The 24,303-nt window shown below is 34.7% G+C and overlaps 1 protein-coding gene across 1 annotated transcript; it reads left to right on the top strand.

Moving 5' to 3' along the window:
* Positions 1-191: 191 nt before the first annotated feature.
* Positions 192-23,437, top strand: CP (ceruloplasmin). Its single transcript, XM_087933301.1, has 19 exons — positions 192-366; positions 5,419-5,663; positions 6,458-6,670; positions 7,520-7,693; positions 8,802-9,056; positions 9,826-10,006; positions 11,654-11,793; positions 12,456-12,596; positions 12,733-12,944; positions 14,348-14,498; positions 16,029-16,241; positions 17,055-17,259; positions 17,451-17,590; positions 18,323-18,451; positions 19,461-19,567; positions 20,250-20,466; positions 21,078-21,217; positions 21,892-22,055; positions 23,082-23,437. The coding sequence occupies exons 1-18, from the start codon at positions 212-214 to the stop codon at positions 22,051-22,053; spliced, it is 3,180 nt and encodes a 1,059-aa protein (XP_087789427.1). The 5' UTR covers positions 192-211; the 3' UTR covers positions 22,054-22,055; positions 23,082-23,437.
* The last annotated feature ends 866 nt before the right edge of the window (positions 23,438-24,303 follow it).

The following is a 24,303-nucleotide window of genomic DNA, read 5'->3' as shown; positions in this document are numbered from 1 at the left end:
ACTCTGCTAAAAATGTTTTTTTTACTGTTGTTTCAATAATCTATGAGCTGTAAGAGTTTTTGCCACCAAATCTGGCAGGGTTTCTTTAAACAAGAATTGTGCAACCTTCCCGGCTGTTGAAACTAAACAAAAGCTTGCAAAGGGGGAAATACTGAAGATATTTAAAGAAAGTATTGCTGGGTGAGTCCATTGGACTAAAACAACCTCGAACATGAAGCTGTCTGTGATAAGCCACTTGTTGGCTTATTATTTGTTCCAAGTCTCTGCAGTAACCAGAGAATACTACATTGGAATTAATGAAATTGATTGGAATTACGCTCCAGGAACAAAGAACATACTATCTGGGAAGCCCTTTTCAGAAGATGAGTAAGTCTCGACTGTTTAATTGGGCTTATATTAAGTTTTCACATTTTTACTATGAACTGTTTATTTCTATTCAGCAATTACTGGACGCAATGAAAGGTAAGTGCCTGACATTTCTACTAACCATGGAAAAGATATTTCAGCCTGAAAACAAACTTGCAGAAAAAGTTTTGCCTGCCAAAATCTTACCACATATAACGCTAAAGGGATCGAAGTCTTGTTTCTCTGCACCTGTTTGTGATTATAATCTGACTTTTTCTTTTGTTTGCATTGTATATGATGCAGATTTAGTTCTGCAAAACAGAAGTTTTATGACTAAGGTTCATGTGCTGGGGTTGGGAGAAAGAAGCACTTTCTGCTAACTGGATCAAAACCTGAAACTAGATCATCCTAAATATTTTGTACAGGTGTGGCATAAATATATAAATATGTTTATCGTAATCTAGAGGTATTTTGTTTTACTGCTTAGGGGAATTGTAGGCATTGCAATGCATTTATTATAACTTTCATGAGATATTCCTTGGAAAATATTTTCCTTGGAAGAATTCTACCATTTTATCATTTAAATTCATTTTGGAACTTCTGAAAGTGCTTTTTCTGAAGATCAAAGGTGCTCTTCATATCATGGTGATGGTGCTGATCCTTTATTCTCAATCTTGGAGATATTATGAAGTATTCCCCAGTCAAAATGGCAACTCTGGAAGTTAAAGTCCCTACATCTTAAAAGTTCCCAAGCTGAGAAACACTTCTAAAGTTGTTCAGGCAGAGAGGTTCTAGTGGTAGCAATGAAAAGCTATTCAATCTTTTATTTTTCAGTGTTCTTAAACAGAGTGGCAGGTAAACAGGAGGCATGTGGATGGGAAACAGCCATGATAGCTGGACTTCCTATAAAATGCCTGGAAAAAAGCAGAGCAATTATAAAATATGGAATTCTAGCGAGAAGTTGGTACAGAGTATAACTAAAAGCTCTACTGATTGGTATTCTATTTAAAGATGAAGCAAAATGCTGGAGTAGAGTAGGCTGGCACAGATTAGGTTAGATTTTTTTAAAATAAAGCTAAACATTCAGACAAATATTTGCAGTGTTAAGAGAAACAGATTGGCCCCCAAATGTTCTCATATGATCATAATACTGGGTTGATTTCCTCTGATGCTTTCTTAATACATTTCCTTTCCTCTTTACAAAAGAGGCTGAGAGGTAGCCTGCAAGCAGAGTCTTTGAAGACCTGGAGACAAGGATGTGTATATTGACATCCTCTCCTTCCTATGTTGATGTATGTTTTATTTCCTCCACTGTCTTTCCTCCATTGAGGTCAATAACCCAGTAGTCATGTTTCTGCAGAGAAAGTTGAAGTGCTGAAATAAATCTTGCCATTATATTTTAACTGAATAGTGTTTGAATGAAGAAAAATGATGCACCTGGCCTTTTCAAATAGTTAATTATATTTTAGATGGGATTCCTTCATATGTGAAGCCTGGAGTGATTACCTTTATTAATATACACATTTTTAAATGGAGGAGGGGATATATTTCTTCTGTCTCAGCATAAAGGAAAGATAGGGTAGATGTCCTTAACAGCAGTGAAAGGTTATGCCATCACCTCGTAGACTCCACCTTTCTGATACCTGAACACTTTCTTTTAGTTGTGAGAATCAGAAAAGAGCAAGGATTATTTTTAAGACTAGCAAAAGATTTCTGATAAGTTAGAGTGAAGTTATTGAAGTTATATTGGATACAATTAAATGGAGGGAAAACCATTGTTTTGTTAAAACATTTTAAAAATATGGTTCATCTCAGGTTTAATGGATCAATAATAATAGGTAACAATAACTCTTTTAAGCATTTCTAAATTAGTCAAACTGATCTTGGCATTCAGTCTCTGTCACTTGGGGACTGTATTAATCAGCCTTATGTTTTCTGTTTAAAAAAATAGGTAAGGAGGAAATGGGAATTCAGAGTTTATTTTATTATCATCCAGTGGTTGTCCAGATTTTTATAACTCGGATCTGCTGTTCTAGCCGAGCAAAAGAAAACAAGTATGAAGAATGCTTGAAGAATATAAAGTAACAAAAAGGCAACAGTGACTTGAAATTCAATCTCTGACAAAAGTTAGAGCTTCCTCGTTGAGAATCCACTGAAGATTGTGTTACACTGCAGGAAGAAAGGCTTGTCTTGTCATATTCTGTATTTCATGTTTAATCTCTATTTAAATGCTTCAGCCTTCAGGAATCTTAGTAATAAGATTTATGTAGGTTTATTTTTAATGAAAGCCATTATCTTTGCAAAGAAGAATAAGGAAAAGGATAGTTCTAGAAAGTCCATACAGTTCTAGAAAGTCCACACATGCACCTCTAATGTAATTAGTGTCTCATAAAGCTTCTGAAAAACAAGAATGTTAGTGATTTTTACAAGGCAATATTGGTTTTCGTTTGAAACAGTACAGTCCTCTGCATCAGTTGAGGCTTCAAAGCAACTCAGTGGTTAATTGAGAAAATCAAATCTGCTAGCCATTCCCAAGATTGCTGGGAATCAAACTCTGAAATGAAATAAAATGTAAATGCTTTGATTTGTGGAATTGTTGAACAGAGACAAAAGTTAGTGATTGATAGAGTTAAGAATTTAGCCTGGGGAGGAAACAAAATGTCCCTGAAAGGTAAATCTAGTGATCAAGGTGCCAGAATAGTACAATGTTCATTGTGCTGTCAATTCGGGCACTCCCATCTCTTCTGTTGTGCTTTTCAAGTGGTAACATAACTTCTAAAATGATGGTGCAGTGCAGTTAAAAAACACACCAATGTCTAAGTGCAATAATGGAAGTTATAGAGCATAAGACAGAGGCAAGACAAAGTAATCAGATCAAATTTTGAATGAAGAAAATAGGATTCTCAAATGCATGGTTAGTCAGGCATGAACAAAAGCTACTACCCAAACTTTCATCCAGTGCTTACCTGTAAATTTTTATTTTTCAATCTATAGTGCAGAAGCTAGTTAAAATTGGCTGCTAAGCTTTTGCTGTTAAATAGCCAGAACCCACAAACTTGAACTTCCCTTCTCAAAAAGAACTTAAACATTTAATGCTGTCCATTTATTTCCAATTTGCACAAGTATGCATACTGCAATCAAAAGGCAAGTGAAAATTACTGTTGTACTGCTGCAATACAGTGCTTCTGTTACTATTTCCCAGAACCAAACTGTTCTATGCTGCTTGTGATAGAATATCTTATTTCTTCTTCCTTTTTCTAATTTACCATTCTCTTCTCTTCCTCATTATTAACAGCAGAGATGTAGACAACTCATTCAACAAGGAAATATAACTATAAAAAAAGAGTGAGCCAAGCATCAGAAAGCAATTAATTACTCATATTTCAGATATGACAAAACCTTATGGGCACCAACCCAAAGTAACAAAAAAAATTATCCCAAGTACTCTAGACAATTTACAACAACATCATTTGTGTTAGCTTATCTCAGAATATACATTTGGTATACATTTGGTGCACATGTTGTATAGTTGGATTTATCAAGACATTAAAATATAACAAATACCTATTTTGTCAAACAGTTCATTAAATGTTGACTCCACTGTAGTAACTTACTCTAAGAATTGGTCCTCAGACCATTGTTTAAACAACTGCAAGGGGACTTCCTTGTCAGTGAACAGAGAGACTTTTGTAGGATCATAGGTAAGCAGAGAATCAGAAAAAAAATTACATTTCTCCATTCTAATGTGAAAATAGCTGATTTGCTAATATACTTGCAATCCTATCTTTCTTAATAAACTTTACCAAAGAGAATTGTGTGAGAATTGAAAACAAAAATTATTTTAGTCAGGTAATTGCTGTATATGGCTATCATATCTGTACTGAACAAAATCTGCATGACCATTGCATGACTGCCACGAGACAAATCTCTATTTCTTGTTGCTTATTTACTTGATACAGCTGCCTGTCTCACTATCTGTGCATAGGTTACAAATATTAAAACAGAGAGAGCCTATCATATAAAACTCAGGGCTCCCAAATTTTCTTTTTTAATTCACCCAACAAAAAACACTCAATAACAACAGAGCTCATCTATTCACCTGCCAGCGAGATCTCCAATGCCTTGAAAAAGGCTAACAGAGTGACTCAGATTTTTGCAGATTAGATATGATATCTCAGAGTAAATGTTATCCATGTAACAAAGATAACCTTGTTCTGATACACAGAGTAAACTAGATTTCCTTCTTTAAATACTTTGGATGGAGACAATTAAGACATACAAATGTGTAGAGTTGTAATTGCAGGAATGTTCCAATCTTGGCTGGCAAACCTCAGATAAAGAATGTTTCCAAGCAAATACAACTCAGGTAAACAAAGGAGGCTTAGAGAGAGGAAGTAAACGTGTTACTGTTAAACAGTAACGAAAGTTAAGCAGTAACCAAAGTTAAGCAGTGATGGAGGATAACTAAAAATGTGTATAAATGCAAGATAGATCATCTCCAATAAAGATCATGATTCAGTTGTTCATGATCAAACAACTCGACTGCCTCATCATTACAACACAAATGCTGGCATGAAGTAGATAGCACAGGGTCTGTTGTGAAGTATGAATCTGTCAAAAGAAGCAAATGTAGTTGTACAATTCTAGTCACCTTGTTAAGGAAATGTGAAGAGTAAGTGAGTTGCACCTGATTTTTACAACCTTTTCGGCCTTTGATCTTAAGTAAATCACTGCAGTTGTTAAGGAAATCGTGCCGCTGTTAAAGCAGATTCAGCTTCCCCCATTGACTTTGCTTGTTGTAAGAAAACTGGGAAGATTGAAAATGACTATCACATGACTCTGGGATGCTGGAACTATTGTAAACACATGCTGATTACCAAGTGCCTAGATTTTTATCAAATCACTGTGCAGATGGTGCAAAGATGATAAGTGTGAGGACCGGTGCAAATCTCTTTTTTCAGTCCTGTTGTAACTTTGAACCATCATTAAACCAATGGTTGTAAGTTGAGGTCTACCTGGTCTTGTAAATAATACATTAATTTGCACTGATATAATTATATGTTTTCATTTCAGGAAAGCTAGTGTCTTTCTGCAGCAAGGCCCAGATCGTATAGGAAGCACGTATAAAAAAGCTGTGTATGTGCAGTACACAGATAACTCATATAGTCGTGTCGTGGAAAAACCGCCATCTCTAGGCTTCCTGGGCCCCATTATCAAAGCAGAAGTTGGGGACTCTTTTGTCATACACTTAAAAAATTTTGCTAAAAGAGCCTACAGTCTACATCCCCATGGTGTCAGATACACAAAAGAAAATGAAGGTAAGATTTATGCACTCTTATAATAAGGCTTCAATTGGGTGAATTCAGAATTCTTTTGGAAAAAAAATATATGAAAATTGGGTTGTATCTTGTGAAGAATGCATTTGTTTCTAGCCACACTACTCTGCAGATTTCCACATATCAATTCAACATTTACATCACTTGGATTTATATGACATCTTTGGATATACACCTGAAAGCATAAGTAGAGTACGTAACACTGAGATTGTCAGCTCTAGTTCAGTCCTGGGATTTGATCTCAAAGTTCTCTGCTTATATGTATAAGTGTAGCTTTCAATGTAATCCAAAACAGTGTTATCTTTAGTGTATTTTAATACTGTTAATGTTCTGCTGTGCGTGTATAATCCATAAAACAAATATGTCAACCCATTCTAATGTTTATTTATAAATAAGTCAAGGATGGGCCTATTCCCATGATCCCATGTGAATCTTGTACATTGAAAGTATACTTTAAATAATATTTACTTGTTTATAGATTATTTTTGCTTTTTTATTTCCATCAATGACCAACTTTGAAGGAGAGGAAAATCATACAAATACTTTTACTTGATTTCAATAAGTCTTTTTTATATTTTGTATACCTACAAACATTCATATGTAGGTATATGAGTGCATATATCTGATCTACATGCAAATACATAAAAATCTTTCTGAAGAAGTCACAGATACTATTTAAAATCACAATTACTGCAGGACAAATTAAGAAAGCACAAAAATGTAATCAGAAGGAATAACTACCATATATAACATGAATAATGTTTTATACTTCCAAGGAGCTTTCTATCCTGATAATACCAACCATTCACAAAAGAAAGATGATGCTGTGCAGCCAGGAGAGCAGTATGTTTATAAGTGGCATGTTACTGAAGATCATGGTCCAGCAGAAGGAGACAGTAACTGCTTGACAAGGATCTATCACTCTCATATAGATGCCCCCAAGGATGTTGCCTCTGGACTTATTGGAGCTTTAATCACTTGCAGAAAAGGTAAAAATATGACAATAAAGCACTGAATCATAGAGTTGGGAAGTCTATAGAGGTTCACAGTCATCCAGTTTATAGTTATTTTTTTTTTCAAAAGGCAACTGGACTGGTTTTTTGAGGAGGAGGAAGATGACATTTTGCTTCTCATCCAAGAAGCTTCATCAGTTGTGATGGTGGGGGATGGAAGGATAGGTTGGCTTTAAAAAAAAAGTTCCTTTGAGGCATAGAGTTGGGAGTTTGGGACAATATATCCTTCTCTTGTTTGGTGCAAGAATCCAAATCCAATATTCGAGAAAGCAGGCTGGCTAGCTTCTGCTTGAACACAGCTAATGAAGAGAAGCTCAGATTAGAAGAGAAGCCTAACTGGTGATAGAGAAATATTGAATATTTTAATTATAGCAAATGAGAGACAAGGCATTTTCTGTTCAACTACAAGTGTGCTGTTCAAAATTTCTTTGAAATTTCAAATGGAATTTCTGCAAAACTCAGAAATTGTAATTATATTTTTCATTTTTCATTGTTTGTAATAATTAAAGGCATAAGAATTCAGGAATTCTTTGGACTGCATTAGTTTTCCATATTCTACTCACTCATTATCAAGAAACAGAATTCAAAAAGTTGGAGTTGGTCTTTCCACATATCCCTACCTCATCTAGTGTGACAAAGGTCATTATGTTATGCAGCTTTCTGTTACCTTGTGCCCTCTTGTTAGGAGTACAACTGTCAGGGGTGATGTGGTTAGAGAATACTAAGAGTTATTTTCCAGATGGGCAGATGGCATCAAGTTAAAGAAAGCAATTGAAATAATCATTTTCATTGGGAAATGGTCTTAAAACTTTATTGTCCCTTAAGGCACCTTGCAGAATGGAAAAGATAAAGATGTTGACCGTGAGTTTGTCTTGCTGTTCTCTGTGATCGATGAAAACTTCAGCTGGTACTTAGATGAGAATATTAAGAAATACTGCTCTGAACCTGACAAAGTTGACAAAGAGAATGAGGACTTCCAAGAAAGCAACAAAATGCATTGTAAGAGCACCTTTCAGAATAAGTTCTGTTCTTTTATGAACTTTGTTTGCATGAATATTCACAATACCTGTTGGGTTTTAGAGAAACTTAACCAGGTTTCTGCAATTTTCTCCCAAAACCACCCAATTCATGAATATGGAACTCTATGTTTGTGATAATGAATAATTTTTACATAGTTCCATGTTCTGTCTCACATTTCTTCTTTCCCAAAAGATGAAAGAGTACAAACTCACACAAACACAGGCAGGCAAGCTGGCTCGGACTTCACAGAGTTAATTCTTTGGAACTGATAATGTCATTGGCACTCCAACACGCTCTGCCTGCCAAGTCCGAACTGATAACAAGTAAAAAGCTACTCACAGAAAATTACAAGGCAGACCATTCACAAAGAAAACCTGAAGTAAGATTAAACTTTGTCCTGTACAAAGTTCCAGCCGACAACACACCCACTTTTATCCCCTGTGGGGTGTGTCTCAATGACTCAGCTCACTCTCTGACCCTCCCACGCCTCCTACACTCACATTTTTCCCTACGACGCTGCTTAGGATCAAGCCAACATTCTTCCTCTTGACTCCCTGTCAGGGGCTGCTCCGATATGCCTTCCTCCTGATTAATCTCAGGCTGTTCCTCTCAGTTGTCTGATGAAACCTGAGGCATTATCAGGGAGGAAGGCATTGCCAGAGAGGAAGGTCCTGAGGAGGAAGGCATTCCCAGTTCCTCTTCCTCATCTTCCAAGTCCTCTTCCTCTGACAGCACAGGCTTGGGAATTGGAGCCACAACAGTTCCACAAATTTTTGCACAATGTCTTAATTGAAACATATAAACAGCTCTTCATTTCTGCTGATATTTCTTTTATGGCAACTCTTAAAGCTAAGCAGATATAGCTCTGCTTGGTTGATAAATAGGACATATTTGAAATGCCATTCATGTAAGTTATAAAATATAAATGCAAGATATACATATCATTACCACCATTGATAAAATCAATTTAATCAACATTTCTATCCAGTGGGAGAAAATTTTGTTTAATTTCACCAACCTTGATTGATATTAAAGGTTTGTTAGAACCAGTATCGGTGATATTTCTCTTCCTCTCTCTCTTTAAAAGCAATCAATGGATATATGTATGGGTATCTTCCCAATGTCACTATGTGTGCAGAAGAGAAAGTGAAATGGTATCTTTTTGGCATTGGCAATGAAGCTGATATCCACTCCGTTTATTTTCATGGGCAAATATTGACAGAAAGGAAGCATCGTGTCAACACAATCAGCCTTTTCCCAGCTACCTTTGTGGATGCTCTTATGGTGCCCAAGAATGATGGTGAATGGTTGCTTAGCTGCCAAGTCAATGATCATATAGAAGGTATGAAATAAATGGCCGTCTCCTGTTTTCCTAATGAAGATTTCCACAAAGCTAATTTGAAAGTAGCTTCAGAATTGTGTGATGTCACTTGTTCACAAGCTGAGCACATTTATTTGGAATATTCCTGTAGTGTTTCTCTTCCCTCCTCACCCATCTCCTGGTCTTTCAAGTTGGAAAGATGGAATTTTAGCATATATATCCTGCAAAAAATAAAACCCTGCAAAGTATTATGTGATATTCATGACTTACTATGGATACTAGTTACATATCTTGAAAAAGTAAGATAATACTTTATTCTGATCTGAAGAATCCAGGGACTTAGACAGATAGAGAAATAATAGATAATAGACAAACAGACAGGCACTGAAATAATATCCGTACTGTTTTCTTCAATATAAATGAATAATTCAAAATCCCAGTCATTTCCTAATCATGATGAAATATATGTCATGTCACGACAGTGCAAATTCCTCCCATTTGTACTTGTGTCATGTATCTCATGTAAATATATAAGAGGTAAAGTTGTGTTGCAAAGAACCTTCAGTTACTGAATTATTTCCTATATGAGATGTTCTTGAAACTCTGCATAAGGCTTTCATTGTCTAGATGTCACACAGTGTAAATTATTCCTGTCTTATATCCATTTGGTTTCTGGCTTCCTTGTTATGCATTTTTGAGGGATGGGAGGAAGTTTAAGTTTCTTAGTCTATGGACTTCTTGATTATAGAGAACTTACATGATCGATGATCTTTGTTTTCCTTTTCTTCAGGTGGCATGCAGGCCATTTTTAAGGTGAAAAACTGTGCGCATCCTTCTCAAACTGTCAAGAACCTATACCACACTACCCTCATTACCACAAGATTCTATTATATTGCAGCAGAGGAAGAGGAATGGAACTATGGCCCATCTGGATCAAATGAATTCACAAGAGAACCCTTAGATCTAGATGAGTAAGTGATGATTTTTTTGCAGGCAGCCAAACTATTTCATATAAAACATTTTGCTGGCATTTACTAACATCCAATTGTAAGAGTAGATATGAAGAGGTCCAAGCTAGTACACATTTTTTCTTCAGTGCAAAAGCCCTGTTATCTGCTCCTGGTATACTAGAAAGCAGGGCGAACTTTGTGTCTGAATTGATATTATATTGCAATAGGATATTTTGGAGGAATTCTTTGTAACTTTTAAGCCAGTGCCCTTTTCTATAGAAACTTGAAGGAAATTGATGAAGTAACTTTTAATTATTTAGTTGACTTTTAGAATAATGAATTTGATGTCCTGTTGATGAATGAAAGGATGCATAAAAGAATATCCAGAGCTTAAAATGAATTTAATGCAAGAATGTTAACAACAGTGTCTCTCATATAGTCTAGATCAGAGGTGTTAAACTGGCAGCCCATAGGGTGTTAAACATTCAGGCCCACACGAGCTCTGTGAGAGGAAAAACATCATGAAACATCATGTGATGGCACCGTGGCACTGTGAGTTTGAGATGCCTCCGAAAATCTTCAGTACATATTGGTTACTATCAGTTTCCTGTTGAAGATCCAACTTAAGAGTTGAAACGTTAATTCACATAGTTTGGTCTTGTCCTATTAGTATTGCTTTTTAGGCTGATATGAATAGGACTATTAATATTTCTCTGGCTACATTTTAAAGATGCTATGGCTGTATCTCTAGTATTTGGAATGCAGTAAAATTTCAAGAATGTGGATGTTTGATAAACAGGACTTAGCTAAAGATTTATTATATACAACAGAAAAAGAAAAAGCTACACCAGATTTGCTGGTGGTGATACATGCTATTATTATCTAGAATAATTTTTGGTTTTGGTTTTGAGAAAGGAAAAAGAACAAGATGGTAAAAGTTGAGTTAATTTATTTATGACATAATTTACAGCTTTTTTGTATTTCTGTTGCTATGTATGTCAGTTTTATGGTTATATTAACCATTTTAATACTGTTATTCAGGGGTGGGATTCTACAAGTTCGCACCTATTTGCTAGAACATTCTAAGCAGTCTGGAGAACTGGTTGTTAGAAGAAATTACTGGCCTAATCCTGTAAGGAAAGCAGGAAGGAAACATTCTGGTGTTGCTTTACAGAAACTGCCTCTCTGTTAACCCTTATTACATTCTTGGCAGGACTAGACTTCCTGTCTCAGGAACTTCTCTGGAGTTTTTTTCCCCTCCTTTGGTGGTACTTTGCTTGTGTGGAGTGACCATTCAAAGTTACAATGGCACTGAAAAAAGTGACTTTTGACTGTTTTTCACACTTATGACTGTTGCAGCATCCCCACAGTCATGAGAGAACAGGCAAGGAGATGCGTGCCTCAATGTGAGTGATATTGAGTTGGCCACGCCCACCAACTAAGCTATGCCCACAGAACCAGTTGTTAAAAAATTTGAATCCCACTCCTGCTGTTATTGTATCTGTAGTTTTTATTAGTTTGAATATTAGCATTCTATTAAAAATTCTGAGAAAAAGCACTAATAAAGGATAGGGGACAAGTCCAAATTATCAATTCCCTAACATATGTAATACCTTTCTTTCTGCTGCTATATGATTGCAAACATTGAGGTGCTTTGTTTTGTTACAGGGATGCCAAGACATTTTTTGAAAAAGGCAAAAATAGAATTGGTGGAACTTATAAAAAAGCTCGTTTTTTTCAGTATACCAGTGACAAATTTACTAGACGCTCTTTCAGGCCTCATACTGAAAAGCATCTTGGACTCTTGGGTAAGTCTATGTTATAATTTTGCAATTTGCAGTTTACATGAACTATATAACAATACTGTGAATTGTGACAATATGTATGTGTCTGAAATCTTCTGAAAATGATCAAGGATGCAAGAGGGCCTGCACAAATGCTATGATAGTAAGAGCTATTAGTACAGTACAAATTACATCATTATAGATCATGGTTGAACTGAGACTTCTAAATCCACAGTAACATGTAAGACTCAGCAAAATCTGTATAGGTTATGTTGCACTGATATTAAATGCATGATTGCCAGTATGCTGAATATTTGAAACACAAGTGGAAAATGGAACATGGTTAACATCTTCACCTAAAGTTAACATTAAAAAAAGGAAGCAGCTAACTAGGTAGTTAGCTCAGTGGGTAGATGAATAAGCTATATAGTCTCTTTGGGGTTCAGTTAATTTTCTGGTAAAGCTACAGATGTAGCCATGTAATTTTTGGGACAACAGTCCCAAAGTGTTTTGCATTATGTTTTTCTAGAATGTTTTTTTTTTAACTTCAGTTTTGGCTACCACCTGAGTATTTGTCAGGGCTCTTCTACTAACTATTATCCGGATCCAGCCTAATTTAGCTTTTAGAAATCAGTGAGTACCAGTCACAAACAAGAATGAAGGTTGATTATCTCTCTTTTAACTAGGACCGATCATCAGAGCAGAAGTTGGTGATTTTATTCAAGTAGTCTTCTTCAACAATGCAAGCCACCCATTCAGCATTCAACCACATGGCCTGAGTTATACCAAAAGCAATGAGGGCTCTTTCTATCACACTCTGTCTGGAGGTAAATGCATGTATGTTAATATACTCTATCTGTCTAAGCATAATATTAATTAAAGAAATCAACCAAATGTCCTATTATATTTAAATTGGTGGAGGATTGGTGACTTCTTACCATTTCAATTTTGAACATATTGCAGGTACTCCAAGTCCAGGCTCACATGTGAAACCTGGAGAGAAATTCATCTATAAATGGGAAGTGCCAGAATCTGTGGGCCCTACAGCAGATGATCCAGATTGTCTAACTATGCTGTATTATTCAGCTTCAGATCCAATCAGGGATACCAATTCTGGCCTGGTGGGCCCACTCTTGGTCTGCAGAAAAGGCATAATGCCGGCTTCATGGAAACCGGTAATGAAAAAAACTAAAATTACCAACCTATTCCAACTATCTTCCTCCCCTTCCTGAAGTATGAAAGAGGTGCATTTTAGAGGACATATTTATTGTATACGTAGATATTATAAATTGTGCATTCTTTCTTATTAAACTAATGTTCATAACCGAGCAGCTTATCACTATTTAAAATGTGTATATATTAATGCACATATTCATCACTGTGACTTCCATCTTCCAGCCTGCTTCATATGCTAACATGGGACAATTTGTTGAACAACTTCAGAGTAGAGCAGGCAGGCATAAAACATCCAGCTAGTGCCCCAAAAGTGTCTTGGTTTATATTCCTCTTTAGACTGCAAAAACTAGAGACTCACCAAACACTCAATGAGATGTTTCGTTTTCTGCATAATGAAGAAAATGTTTTATAGGCTTTGCAGTATTTACGTCTCAGGATGGCTTTCTCAGGATGACAGCAAATTATCCAATGGTGATGTTATTTACTGCACTAATTGAATCTTTTGTTGTTTCATGCACATAGTTGAATTCCATTGGTAATGTTGACTTTAACATTTTGTTGAGTTTGCCTAATGAATACATTTGTAGAAGTTTATCGTCAGCTAAATGTTTGAATAGTCCAAGTAATCGGTTTGCAGTCACTGGAATGCCATTAAAATCATCCAGTAGATACAGGCTAGAAAGAGGACTTAATAGTAATAGTAATGAAATTATCCTTTGTTGGCATTCTGAAGTATTTAAAACATTTTAGATTAGAAATTATATACTTTAAAAGTAGCTTAAACGTGCACCAACATCTCTAATTGACATGTTGTTAATGAAGGCAGCATTGTTTTAAATAATTAACCAACTCTCTGGTGTCTAGAAGAAAATGGCATAATTTCAGAGCAATAATAAATTAATCAAGACCCCAAAATGTATCTTGAATAAAATATCTGCAAAAGGGATAAAGCTGGACAATCACTGCTTTCCTAGCATGCAGGAAAAGACAATTATTCATTTTCTTACTGTGTCTCTTCCTGGCTAGGAAAACCCATTCAAATCTTGAAAACTCTGACTGATTTTATCACTGTAACAATATTAGAATCTTTTTAAAGAAATAGTTTGGCTTTCTCCTAAGCCTTTAAATGTTATTTTTCAAATATACAATTGAAGATTTTCTGACCTTTAAAATAATTCTTACTTGATCTTTTCAAAGATCATCTACAGCAAATCCCATCATAAAATTGTTTTTAATAAAAATTGAGCTTACATACCACATTAGGTTGTTAATCATCCAAGAAGCTTCTAAATATTTATAATTATATATAAACTCTTATTAGTTGCATAATAAACATAATTTTATTATAAGAGATAACCCCATTTATTGATTTTCTTCTTTTTCTATTTTCTCTTACCCATAGGATAACGTAGACAAGGAATTTTTCCTTCTTGCAACAGTATTTGATGAAAACCAGAGCTGGTATTTAGATGACAATATCAATAAATTTATAGAACATCCTGAAGAGGTTGATAAAGAGGATGAGGATTTTCAAGAGTCCAATAAGATGCATTGTAAGTGTTGTATATAGACATTTACATACTCGTAATACTACGTTCTGATTGGACAACCACTACCGCCTAGTGATTGGTGGTTAACAACGCATTATGATTGGCCGCCTAATGGCGGGAGGTTTAAAGTGATGCCATTGGTTGCGAGCCGCGAGCAGCCACTATAAAAGAGGCTGTCGCGGCTCAAGTTTAGTTGAAGTTTACTGACTGTAAATAAAGAGCTGATTTCAACTCCGGTCTCCAGTCTACTTTGTTCTGGCGATAGAACAGTAAGAGTTTGTGTTTTGTCATATTGTTGAATATAATAAATTAGCTTTTAAAAAATAAGTTAGCTTTTAAAAACTGTATTCCCCATTTGAGATGAAAGGAAAGAGCAATGCTCATACAACAAACCTCCCACTAGTTTTGCAAATATCAGGAACTGAAGGTCTGATGAATGGAGATGTATATAAAATATAGAGGCGATTACTTAATTAAATCATTTCACTGCCTAAGTACTCTAGTTCATGTCATGGTTTGCATTGAAAAGGTATTTCAAAATAAACATAACAAAAATTAGTGCTTTGAATTAGAAGCCATAATTAAGATTTGGTCACTAGAACCTCTCCTACTCAAAACCTTGATCTCAATATAATGACATTGCTCTATGAGAATGAATATACCCAGTGGACTTATGGTAGGATGTAGAGTGATTGTTCAAGAAACAGAAAGAAAAGCAAGGTTTGAATAATGAGAATGGAATGTAATAGCTGGAATTTTTAACAGAATTAGTAGTCTTTTATTATAGGTCTCTATCAGTGGTGGAATTCAATTTTTTTTACTGGTTTTGTGAGCATGGCAGGATAGGGAAGGATACTTGTAAAATCTCCAGCCAGAGGTGGCATTTGCCGGTTCTCCTAACTACTCAAAATTTCAGCTACCGGTTCTCCAGAACTGGTCAGAACCTGCTGGATACCACCTCTGGTCTCTGTTTGATATAACTTTTATTTAAAAAAAGAGAAATATTTAACTCTTCTGGGGACAATATTTCCAATCATTATTAATATCCCAGCATTATTATGTTATTCTTTAATTTATATTTTGGACATGATCAAGAAACTCAGAGATTTTACATGTAGTTCATTAGGTATTATTACATTTTTATTTCTCAGACAAAAGCCTGGATGTTATCTCATTCACTTCCACAATACTTTACACAGGAAAAAGGTTTTATGGATTGATCACAAATATGTAAAACGACCATATCTAGGCTGTAAAAAAACCAGATGACTATTAAATAGCAGTAAGAATTAAGGTTTGCTGTATCTCTTTCTGTTGACTAAATATTGTGTATATTTTTGGAGCCTAGTTTAATAAATCTAATAAATCAGAGATCAAAAACGAAAAAAAATACTAACTGAAGCCATCTACAATTTCCTTTTTCTATTGAGGATCTTGGTGATAAAGGATCATGTAGATGATGCTTTCTGTTTTGTTAACTGTAGTATAGTAGTAGTATATTTTTTATTAATTTCCATGCTTTTTATTTTGCAGCTATAAATGGATATATGTATGGAAATCAGAAAGGCCTTGAGATGTGCCTTGGAGAGATAGTTTCCTGGCATTTGATCAGCTTGGGAACTGAGGTTGACATTCATGGAATATATTTTTCAGGAAACACTTTTGTGACGAAAGGGACTAGGAAGGATACGGCTAATCTTTTCCCACATACTTCTGCCACAGCTGTTATGAAGCCTGACTCACAAGGTGAACAACATTTACTGTTTATAAAAATCCTCCCCAGATAATATTGTGGGGGGTCCAAATGTACCTTTTTCTAAGGTTTTCCCAAATGTGGAATGCCCTATTTCCAAATAATAAATTTGATTCTCTGATCCTGTCTTGCACTCTTAATCCATAATCCAAGATTGTATTTTCCATTGAAAAGCTTATTTTCATGAGATTTTTTCTGAGAAATCTATATTGCAGTTCCACAAACTCCATGGGCCCTTAATGGAGTCCACAACATAGCTGAAAGAAAGAATATTATATTTGAGGAATATGTGGTGTCTTCTTGAAATATGCATGTGACTGGGGGAGAGTCACCATCACAATTTTTTTTAAAAAAAAATTAAGCTGTTTTTAAAGTTACTTTAAAACCCTTTAACCTTTTTAATCTTGTTAAAATAACAGAAGGTTATCTAGGAAATAGTTTGATGGAACACTAAGAACCACCAATTGGTTTCTTGAGAAATTTTAACTGAGTTGTGAGGAAATATTCTGATTCTCTTTGCCAAATGTGAAAAGATGCATCTGTTTTGTTGTGAGTCAAAGGGCCCTAGAACCACAGAATGATATTTCACCGCCTTCCTCACATCTTGTTACTGCACCAGTCTGCCACCCTCTGGAGATATAAGGGACGCAACTCCCAAAATTCTCAACTATCATAGGGTGAAGACCAATTTACTGTTTTGAAAATGATGCGATAATGTAGGTAAGATATTGCATCTTTTGGATGTGCCTGAGGATTTTTTCCTTATTTGCTTGCTTCAATTAGTTGGTTCATATTTTTTTCTCCAGGTCTTTTTGAAGTGGCCTGCCTCACAACAGATCACTACACTGGTGGTATGAGACAAATGTATGAAGTAAAGAGGTGTGGTTCAACAGCAAAAGATGAGCAATACACTCATCAGAAGACCTTCTACATTGCAGCCATAGAAGTTGAATGGGACTATTCCCCTAACAGGACATGGGAACAAGAGAGACATCAGTTCCATGATGAGAGGCAAGACAGCACTAATCAAAATAAAAATAAAACATCAGAAGACCTTTTCTTCTATGATGTGTCCAAATTTGTTAAGGAATTATGAGTTGGGTCTATTGCAATAACGTGGTGCATTCTGCATTCATAAAATTTTGTTGGGCACAGAACTTTATGTGTGGATATGTGAAATTTGACTTCATTTTTTCTTTTAGTCCAGGAAATCCATTCTTAAACAAGGAAGATAAATTCATTGGGTCAAAATACAAGAAAGTGGTTTATCGCGAATATACTGACCAAACATTCAAAATCCCTAAAGAACGGAATGAAGAGGAAGAGCATTTGGGAATCTTAGGTATTGGCTTGAAGAATTTCAGTAAAGATCTGGATTTTTATATTACAGTGTATTATATTTTACAATGCAATCTTCAAAATAACAATTTTGAAAATATTTTGCATGACTGTAGCTTATGCAGTGATTTCAGGATTGAACCAATGGCTCAAGCCAGAAGTTTTCAATATCTACATGGAACCCTTTTATTTATGTATTTGTTTCAGAATCCTGACACCTGGGTTGATTCTGATACTCTCATCATCTTTCAGCAACTGCTGCTTTTATATGTGCAATGACTTATCTATCTATACCTACTTGCTTATCTATGTTAATATAATTATGAATAAATACTCCCTTGTGAGCTTTGTGAAGATTCCAAACACGTGTCATAATCAAGCAATACTAGTGTGTGTAAAATGTTGATTAAATTTCATATCAACCAAAGCTGCTACTGAAGTAAACAAGGCAGAGCCTCTTCATTTGAAGCTATACTGTAAGTGTAGTTAATCTAAGTCCTGGAAAAATAGTTGGTTCAGTTTAGATATAATGCTGAAAATCAAGCCCAACTTTATGAAGAAATTGGGTGCTCTATTAGTTTCAGATAAATACAGTTCTTTCTTATGTCCCAGGAACTTCATATTTACCTTCATATGTTTGGAGGCTTCTTGCCTCTTCAGATTTTTTTTATGATTGTTTATGGAAGAAATTTATTTTACTTTATATTTTTATATGCTTATTTTTACCTCTTCAAAGGTCCTCTGCTTCTTACAAATGTTGGAGATAAAATTAGAATTGTTTTCAAGAACATGGCCTCTAGGAGTTATTCTATCCATGCACAAGGAATAAAAACTGAGTATCCATTTGTAACAGAAACAAATCCAGGTACATTAATTCATTATATCAGTCCTGAGTTGATAATGAAAAAGAAAAGATGTTGAAAATGTTGCATTTTTAAATTGATCTAGGCTCCTTGTGACTTTGTGAATAAGTCCATATTGTTTTCTGGATACTACAAAACTCTTTGCATTGTCTTCTTCCAGAATGTTTTCATTAAGCCCTCTTTGTAGCCTATGTTGTTTCATGAACTGTAGTCAAAGAACTAACCAAGTTCAACCCTTGGTTAGTTATAATTGAACTTGCAGTATATTCAGTTGAAAGACTATATCATAATCGTATTATTCTGTTGATTCCATTTTGGTATCAATTGTAATGATTTATAAAAGTTTGGATTTGGAGTTTATTGAGTTTTCATGGAAAAGTAATTTATAGGGTTTTTTTAAACATTCTATTTGTGTACCTAAATGCAAATTGTACGAGACAAATGTTAATGTTATTCTGTGCAACTTTTCCTTGATATCTACTCAAAAGTATGGATTTGATTAGTTATTTTGCTATTTGAAAGGAAAAAAAATACTAGTATCCATATTCATATTATTTTTGATGTACAGTGTGCATACTGCGCATCTATCCATTGAGGAGAAATAGCCACATGCATTCAATGGGACTTTATCTCAACTAGGACTGCAGAAAATTGTACACCTTTAAAATTGTCCTAAAATGTCTAAATCACAGGCTTCGGCTTTGTTTTAAGAAAATTAGCTTTGAATAAGTGCTTTAAAATTTATGATCACAGAAGATGTCACAGAAAGACAAAGGGAAACAGTAGACAGTCCATCCTATTTTGTGTGGGAGGAAATTAAAAAAAAACTATAAATAGTAAAACAGAAAACCAGCTCCTTTTTTTAAGCTTGTATTGCAAAACTTTTCTCCAATAGTCCAACATTGCAAACTTTATATAAAAAGCACTTCCATTGTTCATTAAAACACTGATTACAAAGGAAAAAACAAGCTATAAAAATAAATCCATGTCTACAATATATGTTTCATTCAGGTGCAACCGAGGAGTATATCTGGAAAATCCCAGCAAGATCTGGTCCTGAGGAAAGAGATTCTACCTGTATTCCCTGGGCATATTATTCCACTGTGGATAGAGTTAAGGTAAATTCATAGTGACTATGGTTAAAGTTGTTCTCTTTTCTGGGATTTCTATTGTAGCTCAATATTTTTAGGTACATGAACAACTACAACATTCTATAATTTTGTAATAACTGGAAGATTAACAAAGACAGCTGGTCTGGCCTTGCACATCTCATTGATTCTGGAGTGGAGACTTTTTCTAACAGGAGAGATGGAGACTCTGTGCTGATTACTTTATTTCGATAGCTAAAAATTCAAATGATCTGCAAGCTGATGTAATGTGAGTCAAGGAACACAATGAAAAAAATAGGACTACTTTTAAATATTGAGGTCAACTAGTGACACCAGGTATAGTAACCAATCTTGGAAACAAATTGAGTGCTCACTTGAGAAATAATGACTATCTCAAATCATCATATCTATCATGTATCATATCTCAGAATATTATTTTCGGATTTACATTTGGAACTGTTTTAATATACATTACTTGATTTTTTGGGAGGGGCAACTTAAAAGTACCACAAATGTTAGCAGGAAACACATTTCTATTTAAAATGAATGTTAATATAAAAGGTTGGATCCACATTAAATCATGTATAGGTTCCATAAAATCAAATGAAAAGCAATATATACATGTGGCTATTTCGACATACTATCCTAGTGATGGTACAAGGTGATCATTATTATTATTATTTTATTTCAGGACCTAAATAGTGGATTAATAGGAACACTTGTTGTCTGTCGGAATGAAGTTTTTCCTCTAATTCCACACCCCAAACTTCTGCAGTTTGCTCTTCTTTTTCTGGTGTTTGATGAAAATGAATCATGGTACTTGGATGAGAATATCAAGTTGTATTCCACCAATCCAGGAGATGTAAACAAGGAAGATGAGGAATTCATTGAAAGCAATAAAATGCATGGTATGCTTGGATATAGAATTCCAGTATTTTGGAATAACAATTACCACACATCACTTAAAGTGGCACTACACAATGCATAAATGGGCAAAAATGCATTTTTGTATTCTGTGTCACACCCATGCATATGCACACACAAACACACACGTACACACTAGCAGTGGAAAACTGCAGTATTTGTAAGATTGTGATAGACAACATAAAGATATTGGGGAACTTGTTTCACCTGAGTAAGGCAGTAGCTCTCCACAAGAATTTTGGTTTCTTATGTGGCCTACTGGGCCTACTGTCCTGACATAAACACCATATAAACACTACGGTGCCAACTATACTAAGCTCAGTCTATTGATATCAGAGACAAAACTCTGCAACTTAACCAATGATTCTTGAATGCATATCATGGAGGATTGTCCAAGGATAATTAGAAGGATTTTTAGATTGCTCTGATCTTTGACCTCAAATTGAGTTAGCGGATCATCTCTAATTATCTTGGGCAATGATTTCTGTTAAGCTTTTGATAGGCTGGTTGTTTGTACTAAATTTATTAGATTGATATGTAGCTCAGTAACTGGAAATGAACAGCACTTGTATAACAAATATTTTTTTTCCTTTAGCCATTAACGGAAAAGTGTTTGGAAACTTGCATGGTCTTACAATGCATGTTGGAGACAAAGTAAACTGGTACTTGTTAGGAATGGGGAATGAAGTTGATATGCACACAGCACATTTCCATGGCCATAGCTTCGATTACAAGGTAAAAATAAGCATTTTTAAAGATAGAACTAAAAAGAAGGTACATACCTAGCTAAGAGATAAAGCACTATGTCGGACAACTGAACACACAAAACTTTCTTAAGTCAGATAACTAACTCAGTTAAACTAAGTCTGCCCATTTTGGCTGGCCACTGTTTTATAGTTTCCAGCTAGGGAACTGAAGCGCCAACTTTATCCTTCAATTTTACGTTTCTTTCTCTTTCCCCCCTTTGTGATTTTAACCATGGAGCAAAATATATTCTATTTATCTGGTAAGGATGCATGTTGTCTAGTAAGTGGCCTAACATCCATAGGTAAATTTGGAAATTGCATACGGGTTCAGTTGAAAGCAACTTTTTGACAAATGCATGAAAAAAGTAGTGCCATTGTCTAGTATTTTTCCAATAATCCAACTTCCATATCTGCAGTATTATTTTTCCCTTGAGGACAGAACAGGTTTCACTTTGGTCCACTTTCTACTAATATTAATTGGCTTTAAGTATGGTAGTAATTGATGTTTAAATGTTTGAGTTTTCTTAAGTTAGAAAGTACTTATATGTTAAAATATTTAAAATGTTATGATGCCCTTTATTCATGTTGTTGCATTCTTCCAATGAATTAATTAGTATTAGAAGAACTACATAAATATATCGTTATTTTTTCTCTCTCCAAAAGTACAATAGAACTTTCCGAGGAGATGTTTATGATCTGTTCCCTGGGACATTTCAAACTGTTGAGATGTGGCCAAAATATCCCGGGACGTGGCTACTGCACTGTCATGTGACTGACCACATCCATGCTGGCATGGAAACTACTTACTCTGTGCTCCCAAATTAAAGGTAAATATTAATTTGCTTGAAGGAGAAAAAACTATGAAATTCATCAGTTTTTCCTCCTGATGCAATTCAGCTTTGAAAGTCATTTCCTAGAATCTATCTGCAGTATAGCCAATGCAGTGCCAGACAGGTATTTTAAGGATGACATCATGGTGGCTGGGAAAAATTGACCCATAAAATGGCCAGTGAAAGGAAGTATAATTTTACTTATCCAACTTTTTTTCTGGATTTTATCTCCCATGCCAAACTACGGAAATCAAATAGGGGTTTTAACTTGGGAGTCCAACATTTTAACCCCTGCAACCATTATCTCTCTAATGAAGGTGTATGTTTGCTCAAGTAAACTGGTGCAGTTTTTAATCTCATAGTGCTGATTAGCTGTATCTCTTTAATATATGCATATTTGCATTTGTTTTATTCTATTGGAAGAAATTTGGATCTCTGCTTTCTTTATTAACACACACATACTATCTATCTATCTATCTATCTATCTATCTATCTATCTATCTATCTATCTATCTATCTATCTATCTATCTCCTAAGGTTGTTTCCATTGCCATTTTGAAAAGGAGTGAAACTCTGAAAATAAGTAACACAATTGTAGTACCCCATGTCTTGAAATAATAGCAGACCTGGATGAAGCTTGCTAGTTAAACTGGTGTCTGCAAACTAATAGCTGTCTTCTCTTTGAACCTATTCACAAAGTCAGGTTTCAGAGGCTACACTGTATATGAAACCTGATGAACTCCTGATATTCATGAGGAGTTTTGGACTACAGAACTTATAGTTCAAAGCCATGCCAACTGGGAGTTGCACACAAAATATTTGCACTATACCACCTTGCCTAGTTTTAGCATAAACAAATACTTTTAAAGCACTAATTTCTTAAAATTATAGTCCTTGTTATATGAATGAAAGGGGGAAAATGAACAACATACTTTGTGGCTATATTAAGAATATTAAAGTATATATTAACTAAAACTAAATTATTTTTTGAAAGCACTGACTTTTACTTTCTATCATTTACAGCAGTGACATCAGGCAAATGAAGTTATGAACTTCAGCCGAATTCTTAAATTGGAAAAATGTTTCTACTGTGATGAGCATGACTCTAAATATTGACAGATTTTTTTTCAATCCCTACTGGTAATTAAAATAAATTTAGAGTGGATGTTTTTGTGTGGAAGCTTAGTTATGATTGATAGATTGTTATTTTCTATTTCTAATTCCACAACTTTTCTCTTAGCATTTTAAAATATCTTCTTTTAAAATCATTAAACTAGTCTTGAAGATTTTTCAAAAGTTAATATGAATATGATAAAATGAGGTCTGACTTACATTACAACTGCAGAGACAGAAAAAAATAAAGGCGGAAGAAGTAGCAACCCTTGTCACTGTTTTTTTTTAATAAAGTTTTATTTGGGTTTTCACACACAAAATACAAGTAAAACATCCTTTTTGAAAATAGCATGGTCCCGGGTTGAACTTCTTTATACAGACACAAAACTCAATGTCATGCTCCTTTTTGTATTCTATTCCATAACTTGTACTATTTTACATTTTCTATATAGTTTTTCCCCTCTTTTAATTTTCTCAATTTTATTTTGATTATCTCATCTCAATTCAAATCATTATATTTATACTTTTGTCTGTTCTGTTTCAATTTCATATTATCTTTTCTCATTAAGCAAATTTTCTCCTGTAGTTACTAATTGGAGTATGACACCTTTATATCTTTTAATTACATCCATTCAACTCTTATTTAAACTTCAATATATACCTTAAGTTTATGACCTTCAATATAATACATAATACATAACTTCCAATCGAATTCTGCTTGGTACATTCTTATAATACAAACTATAATCTTTAAAAAAGAAAGAAAGATTGTAAATATATGTAATTATAAACCCTCATTCCATTCCAGTTCAGTTCTATCATTAATAATCATTAAAATCTTGGGAGGCTTCCGGTTTGAGCTTCTTCAGCGACAGACCGAAACCTCATCTCTGCGAGGCTTCGATCCATGCTTGCCGCTGGAGTGCCCCAAGCCGGCTGGAAATGGAGAAACAGGGAAAAGATATAAGGATTGTAACCATAAGCTTGTTTAGAGATAATGGGTGAAAATTTAATTGCAAAAGAGATTCTGCAAAGGTACATAAGATAGGATTGTTATATTATAAACAGAAATAATTTTAGAAAATATGATTAAAATGATGGATAAAATATTTACTGTAATGTAATTGAATGT

This window comes from Pseudonaja textilis, chromosome 4, assembly GCF_049901715.1.
Source record: "Pseudonaja textilis isolate UNSWEBS1 chromosome 4, rPseTex1.2, whole genome shotgun sequence".
In the NCBI taxonomy this organism is placed as follows: Eukaryota; Metazoa; Chordata; class Lepidosauria; order Squamata; family Elapidae; genus Pseudonaja; species Pseudonaja textilis.
This window is presented reverse-complemented; position numbering and strand designations above follow the sequence as displayed.

Coding starts and splice junctions, on each gene's coding strand:
- CP (XM_087933301.1), top strand. CDS start 212: ATGAAGCTGTCTGTGATAAGCCACTTGTTGGCTTATTATTTGTTCCAA. Junction 19,568..20,249: donor CCACTGTGGATAGAGTTAAG/GTAAATTCATAG, acceptor ATTTTATTTCAG/GACCTAAATAGTGGATTAAT. Junction 20,467..21,077: donor TGAAAGCAATAAAATGCATG/GTATGCTTGGAT, acceptor TTTTTCCTTTAG/CCATTAACGGAAAAGTGTTT.